General features: G+C 47.7%; 1 protein-coding gene across 1 annotated transcript; it reads right to left on the bottom strand.

The window, feature by feature from the left end:
- Positions 1-7,614: 7,614 nt before the first annotated feature.
- GRM6 (glutamate metabotropic receptor 6) lies at positions 7,615-20,616 on the bottom strand. The gene is made up of 14 exons (XM_081497757.1): positions 20,068-20,616; positions 19,657-19,770; positions 19,163-19,230; positions 18,352-18,996; positions 17,101-17,317; positions 16,730-16,865; positions 15,960-16,114; positions 14,704-14,844; positions 14,397-14,597; positions 12,266-12,411; positions 11,556-12,179; positions 8,663-8,974; positions 7,747-7,918; positions 7,615-7,650 (listed from the first exon to the last, which is right to left on the bottom strand). Exons 2-14 carry the CDS (start codon positions 19,712-19,714, stop codon positions 7,625-7,627), a joined length of 2,901 nt encoding a protein of 966 aa, XP_081353883.1. The 5' UTR covers positions 19,715-19,770; positions 20,068-20,616; the 3' UTR covers positions 7,615-7,624.
- Between the last annotated feature and the right edge of the window lie 888 nt (positions 20,617-21,504).

Below are 21,504 nucleotides of genomic sequence, written 5' to 3'. Positions count from 1 at the left end.
TGATTTGGGAGAAATAGTATAATACTTTTTGAACATAACGTAAAGTTAAATTTTGATCAGTTCTAAAGGGGCCAACCTTGATTAGTTAATTATATTGCCTCTGATGTTACTGTATGCCTATATGTTATGAAACTTTTGTGTGAAAACAATTCTGAGATGAATACATACTGAATGAAAATGACTGCGTCTTAGTGTCAGTAGTAGTAAGTCCTCCATCTTAATGTTATTGTTCACATAGTTCTGCTATTGGTTCTAATATTGCGTTTTATCCACTTTATTTTTTAGAGATGAGAATTGTTTTTTAAAAATGAAGGATTTAAATTTAATATATTTGCAAATAGTTTTCTCCTGAGATTTGAATTATGAATGTCCAGAGTCACTGGGGACTAAAAAAGATGAATGAACCCATATATGCTTATTATGAACCATAATAAGCAGCCACAGTGTATGAGGCACCATGAGGATATGAGAACAAATCATTATTGGAATTCACAGAAATAACAGAAGTGCTGGCAAAGTCTTCATGAAACTTGGCTACATACAGCAAGATCTTTAAAAGTGGAATCAGGTGGTAAGCAATGTGGAAGAAGCTATGCATGGATACTTTTGGGAGAGGCATGTGTTTTTGTAGGGGTGGTGCTCTTAGAGACATAGACTTACCTTTCATTTCTGGAATTTCCTAGCTGTGTAACTTGGGGCAAATCCTATATATTCTAGTCTTTAGTTTCTTTACTGATTAAAAAAAAAAGGCAGACCAGAGAATTTTAAATATCCAGAGGAGCCTGGTGGGCTGCTGTCCATAGGGCCACATAGAGTCGGACACGACTGAAGTGACTTAGCATGCATGCATGCGTTGGAGAGGGCAATGGCAACCCACTCCAGTGTTCTTGCCTGGAGAATCCTAGGAACGGAGGAGCCTGGTGGGCTGCCGTCTGTGAGGTCGCACAGAGTCAGACACGACTGAAGCGACTTAGCAGCAGCAGCAGCAGCATCCAGTTATATTATTTCTGCCATTCTTTATCAATGAGGATGTAGTCTGAGGATGGATCTTAAAGGGCTTTTGTTACCAATGTTGTATGTTGAAACTTATTAAGTAGGCAATGGGGATAGACTCAAATAAGTGAAGAGAATATCATAATCACACATATTCACTAGGAAAGTGGTTTGTTAGCAAAGATGATTATCAGGAATAACTGTGGAGGTGTTAAAAAAATGCAGCTATTTGTATCTTAGCCCTGCTATAACACATCCTGTGGTAGGAAAATATTGTGGGTGCCTGAAGTTAGGGGGAGACTGGATCTTGAGAATCCAGTTATGCAGCTGTTACAATAATTCATCTGAGTTAAATGATAGTATCAATAAAGAAAGTGTCTGTGGCTATTCCTTGAGAAGTTAGTCATGATGCGCCTCTTCATCTTTTAGGTTTTTTTATAACCATCAGCTTTTCTTACCCTTTCTAGTCATTTTTATTCATACCATCATAGAGTAAGAGATATGTTCACATCATGGATAATATTCACTGAACATATACTTTCAGTCAGGCTCCAATAGTACATCGTGTCAAGAAATTTATACAAACCCCCAGGTTTGTGGGGACACATGGTTATCTATCAGCTGGATATGATTATCATACTCACTTTATAGATTAGGAATCTGTGAGTTGTCCTAAATCACAGCATTAAAGTAAGTGTTTTAAATGTGAAGTCTTTTTGAGTCTAGAAACCAAACCACCAAGCTGTACTGTCATGGATTGGAGACCTTGTCATTCTGGCTGCCAGAGCCCTCTGCTAACCTCTTTTCTCTCTTCTTTTTATCATCTTCCCCCAGTGTAAGGTGACATCAAAATGTGATTCTAAGAATGCTAATGCATACGTGATTGAGAATAGTGTTATTTCAATGAATGAATGTGTCCACCACACTAGTCTGCATGTAATACACTGTGAAAAGACTCATGCACAAAAGGTGTTTCTGAGATATTCCCAACACAGTAACCACAGTGTTCCTTTCAACTTAACCATCTCGCTCCTCTTTTAAAGCCCTCCTATGTAACCCTCCAATGTCTCCTCCTCTCACCTAGAATAAAAGGAAGTCTGTAATTATAATGGCCTGTGGGGCTCCATGTGATTACCCTCATTATCTCATGTGGTAGTTTTATATCTCCACTTGGCTAGGTTATATACTCAATTATTCAATCAAACACTAATCAACGTGTTGTCATAAAGGTATTTTGTAGATATGGTTAATACTACCAGTTTACTTCAAGGGGAGAGAAGTGAATATCTTCAATAATGTTAGTGGGTCTCATCCAATCATCCAGTGTTGACAGCCTTGGAAGCAAAAATTCATGTTTCCAGGTGGAAAAGAGATTCTGCCTCAAGACTACAGCATCAACTACTGCCTGAGCTTCCAACTCACCACCTGCCCTACTAATTTCAGACTTGCCAGCCTCCACAATCATGGGAGCCATTTCTTAAAATATCTCTTGACCTGAAGAATTACACACACATAGATAGATAGTACACACATTCTATTTGGTACAGGTTAGATAGGTAGATAGTTACAAAGATGATAGATAGATACATCTATCCATCTATTTGTTAGCCTTTCTATCTTGTATCTATATGTACTATGTATTCTCTATATCTCTTTAATCTATCTATCAGGGTTCTCCAGAGAAACCAATGTGTTCTATTGGTTGTTTCTCTGGAGAACTCTTACTGATATACCTCACCTAGCTTTTTCACATTGTTTCCTCCTCTCCAACCTGCTCCAATCAAGCCAGCCTCTTGACTGGGTCCTCAAATCTACAGACATACCCTTGACCTAGGGCTGCTGCAGTGGCTGCTCTATCCACTAGACCCTTCTTCCCCCAGATAATTCCATAGCTCACACCACACTTCCTTCAAGTTCCACCTTTTCAATGAAGCTTACACTTAACCACTTTATTGTAGCCCACCCCCTATGGCCTTTTCTGTTCTCTCTACCCTGCTCTGCTTCCTTTTATCTACAGCACTTTATCACCTCCTAATATGTAATTTATTTATCTCATGTATTATTTCTTGTTTGTCTCCACCACTAGTATGTAAGCTTCATGAAAGAGACAATCCTTGTCTGTTTTATAAACTGATGTATCCCAGGTGGTTAGCATGGAGTAAAAACCCAATGATAATTGTTGGAGCAACAATGAATGAGAAGTCTGTAGAGATCAATGAATCAGAGGGCCAGGGGGCCTGAGATGGGGTGTTGGGACTGGTCAGCTGAGGACTCTGCTTAATGAGTAGGGTCTGTATGGACAGTGATTGGTAGGACTAGGAGGGTCAGTAGTAGATAAATGGGTCAATAATTGGGGCTTTCCAGGTGGCGCTAGTGGTAAAGAACCTGCCTGCCAATGTAGGAGATGTAAAAGATGCAGGTTCAATCCCCGGGGTTGGGAAAATCCCCTGGAGGAGGAAATGGCAACCCACTCCAGTATTCTTGCCTGGAGAATTGCATGGACAGAGGAACCTGGTGGGCTATAGTCCATAGAATTGCAAACAGTCAGGCACAACTGAAGTGACTTAGCATCATGCACGTGGAGATCATTGAGATCGGCTATGGCAGAGGCTAATTATCTTGCACAAGGTTATCCATCTAGCAAGTTGCAGAGCTGGAAATGATCTCAAAATGTCTTAACCTTAATTCTGTACAATTCAAGATGTGAAAGCTGACTGAAGGAAGTATATGGTGGAAGGGGCAAGACAACGTCTGTGGATCCTGGAAATTTTCTGAGTAGCAAATCAGAGTGGAAAAAACTCAGAAGTTGATACTACAGGTAAATTCAATACTCAAGAGCTCTGGTAGAATAACCGAATGATACTTGATCTGTCAGATTATATCAGTGAACAGTGCATGAGGCCATGATCCTCTAGGCTACTACACCCTTCCTGTGATTTCTGCTTCTGAGTCTGCAAGTAAAATAGAATAGTCACAGCCTGATGCAGGTGCTGGGAGAGGGCAGGACCCACAGTAGTGTTCCTATAAATGTGGGGAGTTGGTGCCCTGGCATGACGATTTTGACACTGGCGTGCAGGATGAGAGGGGGGAAACACAGGAAGCAGAAAGACTAATGTCCTGCCATAGTAATCCATGAATGAAACGATGAGACTTAAAATGTCCAAACCCAGTCCCATCACCATTAGTGCCTCTCTGCAACCTTGTTTTCCTTTTTCATCCAATCCTCCTACTCAGCCTTCCTCTTTCAGAGCTGTGCATGCATGCTAAGTCACCTTAGTTGAGTCTGACTCTTCATGACCCTATGGACTATAGCCCACTAGGCTCCTCTGTCAATGGGATTCTTCAGGCAAGAATACTGGGGTGGGTTGCCATGCCCTCCTCTAGGGGATCTTCCCTATCCAGGGATTGAACCCAAGTCTCTTACATCTCCTGCATTGGCAAGCAGATTCTTTACCATTAGTGCCCCCTGGAAAGCCCAATCACTCAGTTGTGTCCGACTGTGACCACATGGACTCTAGGCCGTCAAGCTCCTCTGTCCATGGGATTCTCCAGGCAAGAATACTGGAGTGGGTGGCCATTTCCTTCTCCAAGCCTATCTTTATTCATAGTCCTTGCTTCACAGATTAAAATGGTGTCTCTGAAACTCTCAACCTACTTGATTTCAGTACTCTGCCATGTCCACACTGGAGATGACTTCCCCCTAAAAGCCCAAGAGGTGGGAAATATTTACCCTTGGAAATATTTCATATTTAGAGGCAAATATGTCAGTATGACAGAATATTCCTGAAGATGCTTCTTTCTATAAAATGATGGTAGAAAGATTCACTTGGAATTGTGCATTTTATTCCGTTTTAGAGGGAATTTTGGAAATCAATACCTATATACAAAAGCAACAGAAAACCCAAATCAAACTTTTATGAAAAGTTACATTTATTTAATAAGAAATTACTGAGTAAAGTGAGAGACAATGAATGTAATGAATTTGAGAGAATTTTCCAAAGATCACAAAATGTAATAAATGTGGCAAAGTTGTAGTGAATGTGTCCCCAAGAAAATCACACTATGAAAATGCATAAGAATATAAATAATGTAAAAAAAAATCTCTCCTGGGGGAGGTTACAAAGGGCATAATGAAAGTTTTTTAAAATTATGAATTTGTTCATTATCTTGATTATTGTGATGATTTAACGAATAGTTACATATGCTAAGACATACTAAATTGTACCTTCTACATGCAGTTTATTGTATGTCAATTATATCTCAATAAAGCTGTTTTGCTGGGGTTAAAGAAACATTTTAAAAAATCCCTCCTGTACAAATCTCAACACACTGGACATACTGAATAAAAGCTTGTATCAAAATGTAACCTTACTCTGCTTGAGAGAACTCAGACCGCAGAAAATACTGCGATTGTAAGGTGCAAAAACCACCAACCAGAACCCCATTTTCACTGGAACATATAATCCACACAGGAGAAATCATTCAAGGGCCATGAATGTGAGAAAGCCTATAAGTATAGGCCAGCTCTTATTCAACAGAGAAGGGAACACACAGGCAGAATGCCTTATAAATTACACAAATTTTGGAGAAATAACCTTCTTTCAGGGGTTCAAATTGATTGGATATTGGAGAAGGCAAACTATGCGTGCAAATAACATGGAAAAACCTGCATGGATCTATCAACCCCCACTGAACAGTGAAGAAATGATCCAAGGGGGAGATCTTATGTACACACTGAATGTGGAAAAGCCCTCTTCCAGGAGTCAGACCTTTGAACACATTAGAGAATTCAGAAAGGAGAGAAGTCTCACAAATGTATTAAGTATGACAATGCCTTTGGCAATAGAGGATGCCCCCACTGCACACAAAATGGTGCACGGCTCTTCTATGTGTGGACTGAATGTGAGAAGGCCAGAAGAAGACAGAACTCACTGTGCCTCAAAGAATCCACATCAGAGAGACCAGTTTGAGTGAAATTGGGGGGTGTTAAAGTCTTCAGTAGGAAGCCAGGACTCTAAGTCAGAAACTTCATATGGCAGGGTGGGGGGCGGGTGAAGAAATCCTCTAAATGTGGAAAAGCTTTTACTAAGAAATAATCCAAATTCTAAGTCATCGAGTTCAGAGTGGGGAAAACCACAAAAATGTAAAAACTGTGGAACTGCATAACAGAGAATTTATACTGAGAGAAAGAGCAAGAAAACAATAAATACAGGAAAACCTTCATTTGAAGATGAGAACTCATTGTTCTCTAAGAGTTAATATAGGAGAAAAACCCTATTAAAGCACTAATGTGGAAAAGCCATCAGCAAGAAAATATACCTCCTTGTACATCAGAAAACCCACACAGGAGAGAAGCTGTATGAAATAATGAATTTTGGTAAGCACCCAGCAATATATGAAATATCATAATTCACACTGCAGAGAATTCCTAGGAATGCAACAAATGTGGGGAAGGAGAATCTGTACACCAAAACTGTTATTCTGAGGAGAAGCCCTTTTAAAGAATGCAGAAACACCTGGTCCCAAGGTCAAAATGGAGTATGCAGAGATTCTGTCTAGGGAAGAGTCTCTATTGGATGAAGTACAGTAGAATCTTCAAAATCAGTTCAAGACATTAGCCACTAGAGAATTCATACTGATAAATAAAAAGAGTCAATTTAACAAATTCAAATTCTACCCCAGGGAAATAAAATTCCATAACTTAAACCAAACCTTTTGTTAAAAATATATTACTGAAAAATGCATTTGATGTCCAAGCATTTTCCTTCCCATGCCTCATGCATGCCTTTCAAAGGCAATCTCCCAGTAAATATTGAGAGAGAACAGTTTGGATATTCATCCCAAGTTATCTACTTGGAATGAATTTTCACCATGGACACAACTCTCTCTGTAACTGGTCCCAACCTAGAACTTGAGAACAGGCATCAAAGGAGGGCAAACGCCACATTGATAGTTTATTCTCACACCACTACCACCACACAAGTGTATCTCATTTTCTTAAAGTTCAGGGTTAATTTAAGCGAATACCCATGGGAAGGGGAAAAAAATAAGCTGTTCTCTAAGTATGACATCCCCCAGATCCCAGGAGAAAAGAAGTCAAGGAAAAGACTCTGACACAAATAACCTCATGGGGGCATCCCAGTCCCCTCTGTCCTGTGCAGGCCCATCTTCTTCCACAGGGTTCTCATGCAAGGCTCAATTCTTCTGTACCAGCAAAATATTTACCCAAGCCCAAGTTACACAGTCTAAAATGCAGAGCCACAGAGCTCTTGTGGAAACTGCTCCTCTCCGACTCCAACCCTGTATTTCATTCTGGAGTCTACATGTTCTCATATGCTGCTCAATCCCTAGATTCTAGTGGGTGATCAAGGTGGAGGAAATCCACTCACACTGGGCCAAGCCCAAGGCTTCACCATGATCTCTGACTTCAAACCAGTGAATATAAGTTTAATCCCTCTGCAGAATAGGATGCTCTTGGTGCCTGTTTTCTGCCATGAGTAGAAAGTCTGGTTGGCAAGAAGGAAGCATGAAGCCAAGACCCACAGAAAAGTGGGGCTAAAATGTGTCGTGTGGGTCCAGGCCAGCTCCATCCTGCTAGGCCTGGCCTTTGTGGACTCCCCACCCTGATTGCTCACTGTAGACCTGGACTCTTCACAGCTTCCATTATGAAGCAAGAAAACAAAAACAGCAGAGGAAAGGGAGCAGTCGTCCCATTCTTCCTCTACTTGCTACTTGGGGGCTCTGTGTCCTCACCTTTGGGTGGGGCTGCCACTGTGGAGGTCGTCTTGAGGCTCCGTTTCCGCTTCTGTACGTTCTGCTCCGGGTGGAACAGGATGACGTAGGTTTTGGGTACATAGAGCATGCCGAGGGACACTGATGCACTCAGGCTTAAGGACACGGTCAGTGTCGTGGTTTGGATGTAGATCTAAGCCACAGAAGAAAGGACCAGGTGGACTCAGCCCAGCTCTCTCCCACCCTGCGCCCGCACACAGCCTGGAAGTGAGTATTCCAGTCAGGTGAATGGGAATGACCACATGATAAACGAGAGCAGTGTAAACAAAGGCCCCCATGGCATGAAGAACTGACAGTAACAGTGTGGCTCTGGTGTAGGCAGGAAGGAGGGTAAACAACACATGACTGAGTGGACAAGTGACCACTCAGAGGTTTATTCACAGAGAGCCACACCTAGGGCAACAGTCCATATGCCTAAAAAGGGCTACAGTATGTTAATAAATGAATGAACGTTTTCAAATATACAAATGAATGGATTAACACAACCTGCATAAAGGAACAAGTGGACAAACAAAAGGATCATGAGGTGAATAAACGAAAGTTCCACTGGGCATATGAATAAATGAATGCATAGTGGTCAAACAAATGAACTGACAGATGTATTGGCAGAGATAAATATATGAAAAGGTAACTTAATAAAAAAGTTAATTGGTGGGTAGAGGCACGGATGAACAAATGAATGAATGAACAAAGGGAAAGGGAAGAAGAACAACCAGAGGGAAACTAGAAAGACAAATGATTACATGAATGAATCAATCAATCAACCAAACAATCAATCATTCATATGGGCCCAGCACTTAGAACAATTGAGCCCCACCATGGACAAGCAGGAAACAAACGAGGTCATGAAACCCAATGAGGTCGGGACCCAGATTACCTTTTCAGCTGATTGGGCAGTGCCAAAGAAGATAGGCACAAAAGCCAGCCAGATGATACAGGTAGTGTACATGGTGAAGCCAATGGGCTTGGCCTCATTGAAGGTCTCGGGCACGCCCCGGGCCTTGATGGCATACACCGTGCATGTGACCATGAGCAAGAGGCTGTAGCCCAGGCAACCGATGAGGGACAGATCCGACATGTCGCACTTGAGCACGCCTCGGGCCTGTTCTGGGTCCACCGTCCGCTGCTCTTCATAGTCAATCACACTGTGTGGGGGCTGGGCCCCCAGCCAGGCCAACACTCCTACCACCTGCAGGAGGCAACATGGTTATCAAGGACACACCCAGGCTCACCCTCGACTGAGATCCCTGGCAGGGTATGCTTGCTTCGAGACTCCTGGCCTGTTGAGTGGAATGCTCAGGCCTGAGAGCCACCGCGGAGAGGGCAGGGTTGTCCAGGAGGGGGCTGCCTGGGCAAAGGCTGGTGCCACAGGCAGGTGGGGAGGAGGGGCTGCAATGGAAGTATGTGTGGGAACATCAGGGCTGACTGGATAAGGGGGCCTAGAGGTCCTCTGTATTTCAACCATTATCAGTGCCATTTACTGGGCTACACAAGGCGGCAGAGGATGAGATGGTTAGATAGCATCTCTGACTCAATGGACATGAACTTTCAAACTCCAGGAGATAGTGGAAGACAGGGAAGCCTGGCATGCTGCGGTCCATGGGGTCGCAAAGAGTCAGACACGACTTAGTGACTGAACAACAACAAACAAGGGAAAGTGACTGCAGGCAGAGGCTCTGGAACTGTGACCCTAAACACACCTCCTCCATCTACCAAATGGGAACCTTCATAATCTGTTGTGAGGATGTGATGACAGCTTAGGGGAGGAGTCAGTGCACGTCCCATTAATTTAGAACAAGGCCCAGCAAAGATGTTCCTCACCATGGAGGCAATATCATGTGTGCTGCAGATATGAAAACGCTAGCTGGATCCAATCTAACCATATGGGACACCTCATTCCTGAGGACCCCCCTCCTTCTCCAGATCCAAAGAACTGTTGAACAAGACATCATGAAATCACGTGGGAATGCATAGTGAAACTCCAAACAGAAAGGCATCGGATGGAGAGTGGTACAAATGCAAGCTTATGCTGGGTGGCCAGAGGTCAGGGTCAGTCACAGGCCCTAACAAGGAGAAGATGGAGAATGAATTCCTTCACGTGAGGGGACACATGACCTTGAGCCAAGGGAAGCTGGGCAGTAGGAACTAAGACACCTGCATAAAGGTGGGACCTGGGAAAAGCTGTCCTATACATCTGTGCAGGCCATTCACTGAATAAGTATGCTTGATTCGGGAGGAAAGAAGCTGAATCCTAGCCAACACTTCAGTGCAATGCTGTGCATCTGGAGTAGGGCTATGTGACCCTAGAGGAAAGGAAGTTTTTAAAGGAATTTGTACATCCAGAAGGAGCACCTTTTTGTGATTCTCCCAAAAGCAGAAGCTCCATGAACAAGGAACTAATAAAATAAAACTCTACCCACTGTCTAGAAAGGAAGCATGGAGGCTCCTCTTATAACTCCTCTGAATGGGGGAGAAAGTTGCCCGTGAGAAATGAAAACTCAAGGCCTGTGATACATGGGCATAGCTACCAAAATGCACCACATTGAGTTTGCAGCCTAAGTAATTGACAGAAGAATTAGAATCCAGTACACATAACAAACTCCTATAAAATAACAGAAAGTGAGCAGAGCACCGGAACAGGCACAGGCACGTCACAGAAGAAGAAACTACAAAGGCCAGCTGCACTAGAAAGGAGAGACGAATTAAAATAATGAGATATCCTTTCACATCCATTATGTTGCTAAATAACCTTGTGAAGGTGAAGGTGTGCATCTCTGAAAAGATTTGGGATTTCTAGAAAGAGAGGTATAAAGCAGGGAGTCCAGAGGAGACTCCAGAGGAGAAGCCAGAGGAGAGCACTGAATGTAGTCTAAGCATCTCTATCCTTGGGTGAGGGGTGCCACAGGAGTTTCAGGCAGGAAGCAGTGAGGTGCCTTCTGAGGATGGGCTGGGCACTGAGATGCTGGCCCTGACAAAGGACACTCAAACCCTTCTATATACTAGAAGAGGGCAGCGCCTTCCAGTTGTGGACATTTGCATGGACTGAGGCCCATGGGTGGGAATGATGCAGAGCTATGTAGGAAGAAGAGCTCTCCTGGAGTGGAGAAAGAGCTGTGTCCAAATGACTTGAGCCCCCCACTTGGCCTTGAGAATTGGGCTGGCTCTGCAATGTCACACACACACCTGTCTCCTAGTACCCTTTATATAACACGGGAGCCATTTCCAATGTTCTATTACCATCTCAGAAGAAACCCAGAAGGAATTCTGCTTTTGCTGTACATATAGCATGAAATGCTGGCTATTTATGGAACTGGATGCTTCATTCCACAGTAATATCATCAGACCCTATGCCTCTCATCCAGGTTACCCAGTGACTGACTGGGCAGCAGGAACTCCGCTTATGGAAATAGATTCTCTGCTTAGGGGAAATTCATCAGGTATCTCTTTGCCTTGGGAGCCAAACTGTGGAACAACATGTTCAGTTTATGAAAATTATTTCATTGTTTTATAGAAAAATCACTGGACGCTTACACTACCCACCTTACTGATTCATTTCCTCCAAGGATGAAGCAGAAGGAAACAGTTGCTCCTAAATGAGTTCTACTTACAAAAACAGCAGCACCCTAGCTCCTGGGGCTTTTTTTTTTTTTTTTTTAAACATAGAGACCAAAATAGAAGAGTGACTCTGATCTTTAAAGTGGAGGTCAGTGCCCGTACCCTCAGCCCCAATCCCATCTGCCAGCCTGCCAACTTAGAGCCTGAGGACTCACCTGCACCGAGGTGAGGCTGAAGGTGATGACGAGCTGCGAAGTGGGGCTGATGAAGGGCGGAGGCGTGACCGAGCGCTTCCCTTGCTCAAAGATGCGGTAGATCCGGTTGGTCTTGGTGAGCAAGGCCGAGTAGCTGAGGGAGGTGCCGAGGCCGAGGAAGAGTCTGCGGGCGGCGCAGACAGCCGCTCCGGGCTCAGCCACCATGAGGAAGGTGATGGCATAGATGAGGAAGATGCCGGTAAGGAGGACGTAGCTGAGCTCGCGGCCGGACGCCCGGACGATGGGCGTGTTGTTGTGGCGCACGAAGGTGGCCACCACCGTGGTGGTGGCCATGATGCCCAGCACGGCCAGGAGGAGGGGCGGGGCCGCCCAGGGCGAGGACCAGGAGAGGCGGACCACCGGCGTGGGGCGGCAGCCCGTGTGGTTGCGCGTGGGCCTCATGTGCCCTGGGCAGGCCTCGCAAGTGAACTCGTCCACCTGGAAGCGGTACCCGTCGCAGGCCTCGCAATGCCAACAGCAGGGGACGCCCTTCACCATCTTTTTCCGCTCCCCCGGCCCACAGGGGAGGCTGCACTGAGACTCGGGCACCTCTCGGGGGTCTCCTGACCACTGCAGGGCTTCCACCTGGGACGGGACACCGCGGCCTGTGACTCCGGCCTCCATGAAGGTAGGCCCGCCTCCCTGCCCAGAGCTCAGCCCGTGCCACTCACATCCAGCCTGAGGGTCTCCGCCCACTGGCCCACCGCCTGGTAGCTGCCACTGCCTGCACTGCCATTGGTCGCCTGGTACTGGAAGATGTCATATCGCCCAGGTGCGTCTCCATTCTCATTGAACATCACAGGGGTTCCTGCGCTGCCTGAAAGGAGAGCCTGTCATCCTTGGCTGGTTCTCTAGCCCATCCAAGGCCAGGACAAAGGAGGAGCTTAGCCAGCACGTGAAAAGGTGCTTAGTATCACCTATCATCAGGGAAATTGCAATCAAAACCCCGTGAGATTCTTCCTCACACCCATTTAGGATGGCCACTGTGAAAACAACAGAAAGTAAGTGTTGACAAGTATGGAGACATTGAAACCCTACCCTCCACTGATGGGAATGTAAAATGATGCGGTAACTATGGAAAATAGTATGGTGGTTCCTCAAGAAATTAAATGGAATTACCACATGATCCAGCAATTCCAATTCTAGGTATATACCCAAGAAAACTGAAGGCAGGGACTTGAAGAGATGTTTATACACTTCTTTGTTCACAATAGCATTATTCACAGTTGCTAAAACATGGAAGAAATAAATGCAAGTATCCTTTGACAGATTAATGGATAAGCAAATTGTGGTCTACACATACAATGGAATATTATTCAGCCTTAAGAAGGAAGGACGTTCTGACACATTCTACAACATGGATGAACCTTAAGAACATTATGGTAAGTGAAATAAGCCAGTCACAAAAGGACAAATACTGTGTGATTCCACTCGTCTGAGGTACTTAGAGTGGTCAAATTAATATTGACAGAAGGTAGAATGGTGGTTGCCAGGGGCTGGGGGAGAGGGAAATGAGGAGTTAATGTTTAATGGGTGCAGAGTTTCAGCTTTGCACAATGAAGAGTTCTAGAGACTGATTGCACAAGTGACACCATTACACTGTATTCTGTGTGTCCATGTGTGCTAAGTCACTTCAGTCATGTCTGACTCTTTGCGACCCTATATACTATAGCCCACCAGGCTCCTCTGTCCGTGGGATTTCCCAGGCAAGAATACTGGAGTGGATTGCCATGCCCCCCTCCAGGGGATCTTCCTGACCCAGGGATCAAACGCACGTCTCTTTCCTCTCCTGCATTGGCAGGCAGGTTCTTTACCACTAGAGTCACCTGGGAAGCCAACTCTTTGTGTATGTTACTACAATTAAAAAGAAATAAGAAAGCTTAGGTATCTAGGTAAGAGGAAGAGTTCAGACTTAGAAAGGTACTGATTTGAACAATAAACCTTATTTCTTTTAGAAGCTTGTTCTACTACCTTGGAGGGCTATTCTGGAGTGATATTATGTCATGTTCTTTTATTTTATTTATTTATTTATTTTGCCTCACAGCAAGTGGGATCTTAGTTCCCCAACTAAATCCATGGCCCCTGCAGTGAAAGCGCAGGGTCTTAACCACTAGACTACCAGGGAAGTCTTAAATCATGCTCTTTAAGGGAGCTTAGCAGACGGAAGATGCTCAGCACTTGGTGGAAGAACAGTTTTTAATTTTCTAAAGGATAGTAATTGAACACAATGTGAAGCTTTCCCCACAAACCATAAGCATGGCTGAGTCTATTTGGGCCTTTTCAAAAACCCCTATTCTGAGCCCTCACCATGTATCAGGCCCTCCACTGGTGTGAGGGGGACACAGATTCATACTTTGTGCTCAGGCAGCACAGGGCCTGACTGGGAAGGCATTTGGAAGCCTGAGGCTTGGAGTGGGATGCCTGTCCACAGTGTAGGCAGCGTCTCTGCACAGTTTGCCCTGTGCCCCAGGCATGCCCCAAGAGACCAGACGATTCCAAACTCTGCAATGGAGTGAAGAGTTGTGTGTGACCCTCTGAGAGGTGCAGGCAAAAAGAGTCACACACAAGCTCTTCAGAACCTGGAATTTGCAGGCTGGGGCAGGGGGTACCGAAGCCTGGGGAACAAGGAGTGTTAAAAACTGGTTCCCAGAACTTGGCTCCAGCCTCTAGCTCTCAGGCCCAGGTGCTCCCAGTATCTCCTTCTGCTCCCCTATTCCTTCCATCCTGGGCTGTCCCAGGTCCTGAGAACACCAACCCAGCAGGCTTCCCCTCACACACATAGGGGCTCTGGCTCCCACTCACCATTGAAACGCACGGCTCGAATATACTGCAGCAGTGTCCGACCATCAGTGGGCTCCATTGCTGGGCACAGGCCTGTGTGCCCGGGGCAGAGAGCCTGGTGCATGCTGTGGAGGGCGTGGGCAATGGCGTATACAGCATCAATCACAAACTGCACCTTCCCTTCCTGCTCGTAGGCAGAGTCCCGGCCGATGCGTTCCTCACCTGTCCTAGGGATGCCCAGAGGAAGTGTGCCTGGCCCCCAGGTGCCCAACCTGGCTTCCCACCCTCTCCCTCTCCACCCTCACCACCCACCCTGGGCAGCTCTCACCTGTGCATTTGCGGGTGGAATCATCAGACTGGGTACCTGAGCTAGTCAGTTTGCAGTTAAAATTCTCTTCCCAGAACTCAGCAAACCAGATGTTTCGGCGGTTGTTCTCCAGGGATCGAGTCATGAAGTACTGGTCAAATCCTGAGAGAGAGGGAAGGAGGAAGGAGGGGAAGCACCCAGATGAGCCAGCCACGGCTCACCACTTGTGTCCCTTCACCACTTGCTGACTTTACAGCTGGGGATGCCCATGTGATCAATTTCTGGCCTGGCTAATGAGTTCAAAGTCATCTAGGGACTCTGCAGTAAATTTTCAAACTCAGAGCCTCACCACATAAAGAATTTTTTTCTGCCTTGTCTTTCCTGATTAGGATATTGCTATGAAGATGTAATGGGTGGAGCTTCAGCAGCCACTTTGAGAATAAGACATCACAATCAAGAAGACATATAGCAACTACAGAGGATGGTGGAACAGAAGGGAGGACAGAGCTCAAGATTCTGAGAACATCATTGACTCATTGCCCCAAACATGAAGTTGCCTCTACTTTGAGACCTCTCGTCTTGTAATGGAATACATTTATTGCTCAAACTACTCTTAGTCTAGTTTGTTGCCTGAAACTGAATGCATTCTAAGGAAAAGAAAGAGTGTAAGGGTGTGTGTGCACCTCCAAGAAGCTGGGAGCCCCTGGAAGTCAGGGCTCAGTATTGACAAGGGTCTGTACTTCATAAAATAGCCCTGAAGTACCTCAACAAGGTGTCTTTAGTTTAGCCTTTGGGGAAATGAGCAATCCTAGTGTAAAGTGACCATCTTTTTTGCATTCTTCCAGATATTCACAGGTGGGATGGTAGAGGAGGGGTGGAGAGGCAGGCCTCATTAATTGATCAGTAGGACAGTAAGTCCCATGTCCTTGTTTTCTCTCCCTCTCACACTCATCTTCAAATCAGAGTGCTTTTGGCAGTACCAAAATGCAGGCATTGATTAAAACAAAACAAAACAAACAAACAAACAAAACTTAACAATTCTTCGCCCTGTACAGTGAGTGGTGTGTGCATTTCCTCATTTGCCAATTCATTTCGAACACTGTTTGGAGGGATGTATTCATAGAATCTCAGGGTTCTAGGATCTGGGAACCCCAGGAGGGACCCTGGGTCATGGTACAATTTTATAGAAGGGGAATATGAGCACCCCCAAGAGGGGATCATTGTGGGGAAGGATAGATATGGATGGGAGATGCAGGGAAGGGCATGCCACCACTCACCATCAATGGAGGCCCTTTTGGGCAGGATGGTGATAGCTCCCACGGCCACATCCTCCAGGTTCAGGACAGGTGAAATCTTGGCTCCCCAGCTGTCTGAGCCAACCCACAGGAAGTGGCCAGTCAGGTTGGCCTGGCGTGCAGCCTCCAGAACCCTCCTGGTAAGAACAGGGTAGGGTGAGGGATGCCCTGAGGTCCTCCTCCTACTTAACCCTGGTCACTTTCCAGTCTTCTTTCTCCATCTACCCCATTCTGCACCACTCAGTAAACCCTTGTTTATCAGGAAAAGTAGGATGTAGGGACTTTAGGACACTGGGTTCCTCAGATAGTAAAAGGTCCAGCCAGACTCTGATTCCAGGCCTGCCCTCTCATTCTCTGCACCGCTTCATGCTATCTTTAAGAAGGGCCTGCCTTCTCCTGCTGGGATTCAGTCTGGGGGCCATACCTCCTGCTGATAACCTATTGCCCCGGGAGTTGTTCCCTGACAGCTGTCACATGTGCCCACCAGTCTCTCCCCCACTGTTAATTAGAGAAGTAGGTATATAGTCTTCTGTTTCTCTGGCTAGGCTTGGAGCATTTGGGGGGCCAGGTTCATTTCTGGGGCCAGCAGACACAGAGAGAACAGTAGAAAAGGTATGTGGTGGCAGGAAGGTAAGAGGGGAAGAAAGAGGGGAAGGGAGGATGCACATGGCTGGGATACATGAGACCAGGCAGCAGGGCCTTCAAGAATAGCTACAGAAGAACATGGTGCCTGAACACACCCTCTCTCCCACCTGATGTCATCCTCGTTGGCAAAGATGATGATGCCCCGGGCGTTCGGTGTTTCCATGAGTCTCTTGATCACTTTATTGAATTCTCCTGGTTTTGGTTCCCTGGGAATCTTGATGGACTGGGCAATACAGACACCCCCTGGGTGTCAGAGATGCCAAAGTCAGTCATTCACCCACCAAGGCCACCACCACACATGACTGTGGCAGGGACTGAGTCTTCCAAAGGAAAGGGTGCCTGCCCACAGGGGGCACCATCCAGGATCCCCATTATAAACCCAGAGCCCCACCTCACAGCTTGCACCCTGTCTGATGGCTGTTGCATAGGCTCCTTCAGGTCTCAGACCAGCCCCCCTCTGCCCTGGTCCCAAGCTCACCAGCCTCTCGAGAGATCTGCACAAAAGCCTCAACCCCACTCTCGCCATAGTTGCCCTCAGAGGCCAGCGTGGACACGTAGTTCCATCCCAATGCCCGCACTATGTCCACCATGGCCTGGGCCTGGTAGGAGTCAGGTGGCACCACGCGGGAGAAGAAGTCATAGCGTGTGGAGTCGCTGAGCTCAGGGGCCGTGGAAGCGTAGCTGATCTGGGGGATCTAGAGTGAGGAAAGATGCCTGAGCTGTGGATGGAGGATCAGTCGCCCTAGGTAGGGAAGGCAATGAGGACCCAGGACCCAGGGACAGAGTACTAGGGGCAAGTTGGAGCAGCCTGTCCACATGGAGAGGCTGGAAGATGCGGAGAAAGACCTGCATTTTGTGAGTGGGACTAATGGAACATGGGATTCAAGTCCAGTCTGCAGCTGCTAGGCACTGGGCTGCAGCATTCACCTGGGTAAAGGGACATCTGTCAGCCCCAGAGGAAGACATGTTTCCCCAGTTCACACAAAGGGGTGGTCTGTGGAGGCGGGCATCAGCCCCAGGAGGCAGGCAGGAGAGCTGGGGAGGGGTTGTTTGATTGAAGGTTGTGTCTGGTCTAACGGAGGGGCCTGTTTGAAACTGGGTTTATCCCTGTGCATTAGAGTGATTAATGATGGGGATTATGGCTGAGCTGATTCAGGAGAAAGGATGGGGGCAGGAAGTGTGAAAAAAGACTGGAGAATGGTGGTGGGAGAGGCTAGCAGAGCAGAGGGATGAATCCCTCACGTTAAAGAAAGACACAAGCAAACAACAACAAAACCAGCACACACACAAAAGGGAGCAGGTGGGAGCTGGTGTGAACGTCAGAGAGGTGGAGGTTCTGGAAGAAGCAAATTGGAACTGGTCCAGGGGAGACAGAGATGTCTGAAGCTGAAACAGAGAAAGGGTGGAGTGTGGAGACGTTATGGAAAGAGGAGGGGAAGAGCGAGAAGGAAAAGAGGAAAGGGAGAAGAGAGAGAACGAGGGAAAATCAGAGAAAAGGAGGGAGAGGAAAGCGCATGGGCTGCAGTGCAATTAATGGACGCCGTAGTTATACCGGCACTCTAGACACTCATTTTCAGAACAACCTTCCCAGACAGGCTTGCGTCTGGCCCAGGGAACAGGGTTTGTTGGCTAACTAGAATAATTCTCGAAAGGAGACTAGACCTCAGGCACGCCCAAGGCAAAGACAAGGGAGAGACGTTGCACCCCGGGAGCGCCCCCGGGCTCTCACCGCGAACAGGCGCAGCACGTTGGCGACCATGATGGAGACAGAGCTAGCCGAGGCGCCCACGACAGCCACCACACGCTCCGGGGGCGCGGTGCGCAGCGGGGGGACCCCGCCGGGGCAGCGCACGGCAGCCTCTTCGCCGTCTCGGCCGCGGATCAGCGCCTGCACGAAGCTCAGCGCCTGCTCCAGAGCGTACGTGTCCCGCGAGCAGGTGTCGAGCAGCCTGGCGCCCAGGCGCACCCCGGGCAGCAGCTCGGGGTCGGCGTTCACGCGGTCCAGGGCGTACAGCATGGCCTCGAGCCGGTGCACGCCCTGCTCCTTCTTCAGCTGCCCGCACGCCCTGCCCGCCGCGCCGCGAGCGTGCACCGGGAACAGTCCGCCCAGCGTGAGGCCGCCCGCCAGGCGCACCGAGCCCGCGGCGCCCACTGCTCCCGCCTGCGCCAGCGCCAGCAGCAGCGGCAGCAGCGCCGGGACCCCAGCCATCGGCTCGGGGGCTGCCGGAGGAGGACGGGGCGGGGACGGGAACAGACGGGGAGCACGCTCTGATCGTCGGGCAGAGGAAGGACCCGGGTCGGGGGAAAGAAGAGGGAGCCCCACAATCCTTGGGGAGAGGGGAGGTGCGCAATATATGAATGTTGGCCGAGCCAGCTGGAAGAGAGGTGAGGCATCAATTCAGCCAGCCTGCCCAGGACACCTGGCTCTCACACCCTCTGAACCTCAACCCCCGGGTCCACTCTGCCCGACCACTCTCTCCAGCGCTCCAGTCCTGCCCATCCCTAGCGCACACCCAAGCCCCCTCTGAAGCTACACTCACCTCCGCCAGCCGCTGTCGGTTCAGTGACAGACGCTGAGGGCCCCCGAGAGAGAGAGGATTTAAGGATTCTAGGGAAGGGATGAAAGGCCGCCCTGAGGGCGGAGACCCGTCCTGAGCAAGGCCTGTGCACAGGACTGGCCCTCTCAACATCTCCTTTCCATCCCCCTCCTACTCCTCAGGTCTGTTTCTTTCCTGTCTTTGGATATGTGGCTGACACACACGTTTCTCTGGCTGCTGGTCTCTGTATTTCTTTGTTTCTGGCTTTCTCTACCCACCCCTCTTCCTTCTCTCTTCTTCTATCTCTTTGTTGATGTCTCTTTCTCTCACTGTCTCTGTCTCTCACTCTTTTTCTATTACTCTTCCTCTCTTTCCTGGCCACCAGTGTCTTGGCTCAGGCTGCCTGAGGTACTTCCCATCTTTCTCCTTGCAAAACCCTGCGGTAAACCCATGAGTGCAGTGAGAAAGGGACACAGGTTGAGTGAAGGGGAGCACACCTGAACAGGAGGTGGGTGAACAGGGCTGAGCCAGGAGGAGGCAAGAACAAGCAGACATTTAATGGTAGCGAGGTCTCTGCTTATCACACACACACACATGCAGCACGGACAATCCTGCAAAGAAGAAACTTCTACCATCAGACCCTTTTTGCAGACAGGGAAATGGACACCTCAAGGAGTCAAATGACTCAGTCAAAGTCACACAGTTGCCACGTGTCAGCATCAGGATTGGTACCCAGGTTGGTGTGGAAGGACCAGCCTTCACTACCTTTGATGGAGGGGGGGACAGGGAAGATTTGCCGGGCCGCTCCCACCCCCCATCTCTTATATCTGATGGTAGAATCCTAAGCAGTTACTCTCTTGGTGGTTCATAAAGCCTTCTTGGCTCTGGGGTCTGAAGCAGTGACATACCATGTGAGGGTCTTTGTATCTGAATTTCCTCATCTCATGTTTTGGGCCAAGGTGACGGGGATTGGCCAAAAATACTTCTACCACCATCCCCAACTGAGGCCCTGGATTTGCCTTTATGACACTAGGAACAAAGTGCATCCTGGAGACAGGTGGTGAGCTCCCAGCCCTAGGGATTAGCAAGTTCTAAGGGGGGTGGGGGAGTAAGGGGGACTGAGCTAAGGGGGGACTGAGCTGGTTTGGGCTCCATTAGAGGGTGGATTAGGGCGGCCGTGGGGATTTGGGTAAAGCTGTCAGAGGAACAAGCAAAAACCATGTTATCCTTCTCTCTTCTCTCCCCACATAGAAGGGCCCTGAATATCTCTGTTTTCAGAGCCATCCAGGCACCTGTGCCTGGCAGAGTTGGGAGGTCCAGCTTGGTCTGTTGGACCAAGGTTGGCAAGGATGGGGCACTGAGCTAGTGCTAGGCCCCAAGCTTGATGTTGCAAAAGTCTGTATGAACTGGGCATTTGAGGTGGCAGGGCGCTGCTGCTGGGCTCACACAATCCCTCACAGCCCTCCCCTGCTCAGGACAAGTCAGACAGGGCCACAGCTGACATCACAAAACAGGCTTCTGACTCATAGGATGAAAGCATACCATTGGACCAACAGCGAGCTGGGGCATTAGCCCTCACTGTGGTGCATGAGGGAAGTGAGTGAGTGACCAGGAAAGGGAGAGAAGAAGGTGGGTTCCAGGCCAGGGGAAGAAATGGCTCTGAGAGTGGAAAGAGGGGCATCATGGGTGGGGCACCTGGGAGGAGGGATTAGCCATCCCTGCAAATGTGAGGACCAGGACCAGGGCTGAGCAGGTCAGAGGAAGGCAGAAACCAAGGCTTTGACTTTGGACACAGGAAAGCCAAGAATTTCATTTGAGATTTGAGAGGATAGGTCAAGCTCCTGGTTAGATTCAGTAAAGGGAGAAGTTTAATATGGCAAATACCACAGTTTTAAAATTTCGGTTTAGTATTTTGAATACCAGGGTCTAGACTTCATATAGTTGTCTTCTGAGACTTATAGGAAATGTCCAGAGTAGTAATTAAATAATTACAATGAGTGTTGAAAGCTTGCATTTATTGTGTGATATGTGTGTGTGTGTGTGTGTGTGTGTGTATTGCTAGTGCTAAGTTGCTTCTGTCGTGTCCGACTCTATGTGATCCTATGGATCATAGCCTGCTAGGTTCCTCTGTCTGTGAGATTTTCCAGGCAAGAATACTGAGGTGGGTTGCCATTTCCTTCTCTGGGGATTCTTCCCAACTCAGGGATTGAACCTGGGTCTCTTACTCTCCTGCATTGGCAGTCAGATTCTTTACCACTAGAACCACCTGGGAAGCCTCACAACACTCTATGAAGTCCGTATCAGTATCATCCCCATATTACAGACGTACACTGAGGAGCACAGAG

Source organism: Giraffa tippelskirchi, chromosome 6 (genome assembly GCF_054371585.1).
Source record: "Giraffa tippelskirchi isolate mGirTip1 chromosome 6, T2T-mGirTip1v1.2.pri, whole genome shotgun sequence".
Taxonomy (NCBI): Eukaryota; Metazoa; Chordata; class Mammalia; order Artiodactyla; family Giraffidae; genus Giraffa; species Giraffa tippelskirchi.
Note: the sequence above shows the minus strand (reverse complement) of the source record. Positions and strands in the feature narration are given on the sequence as shown.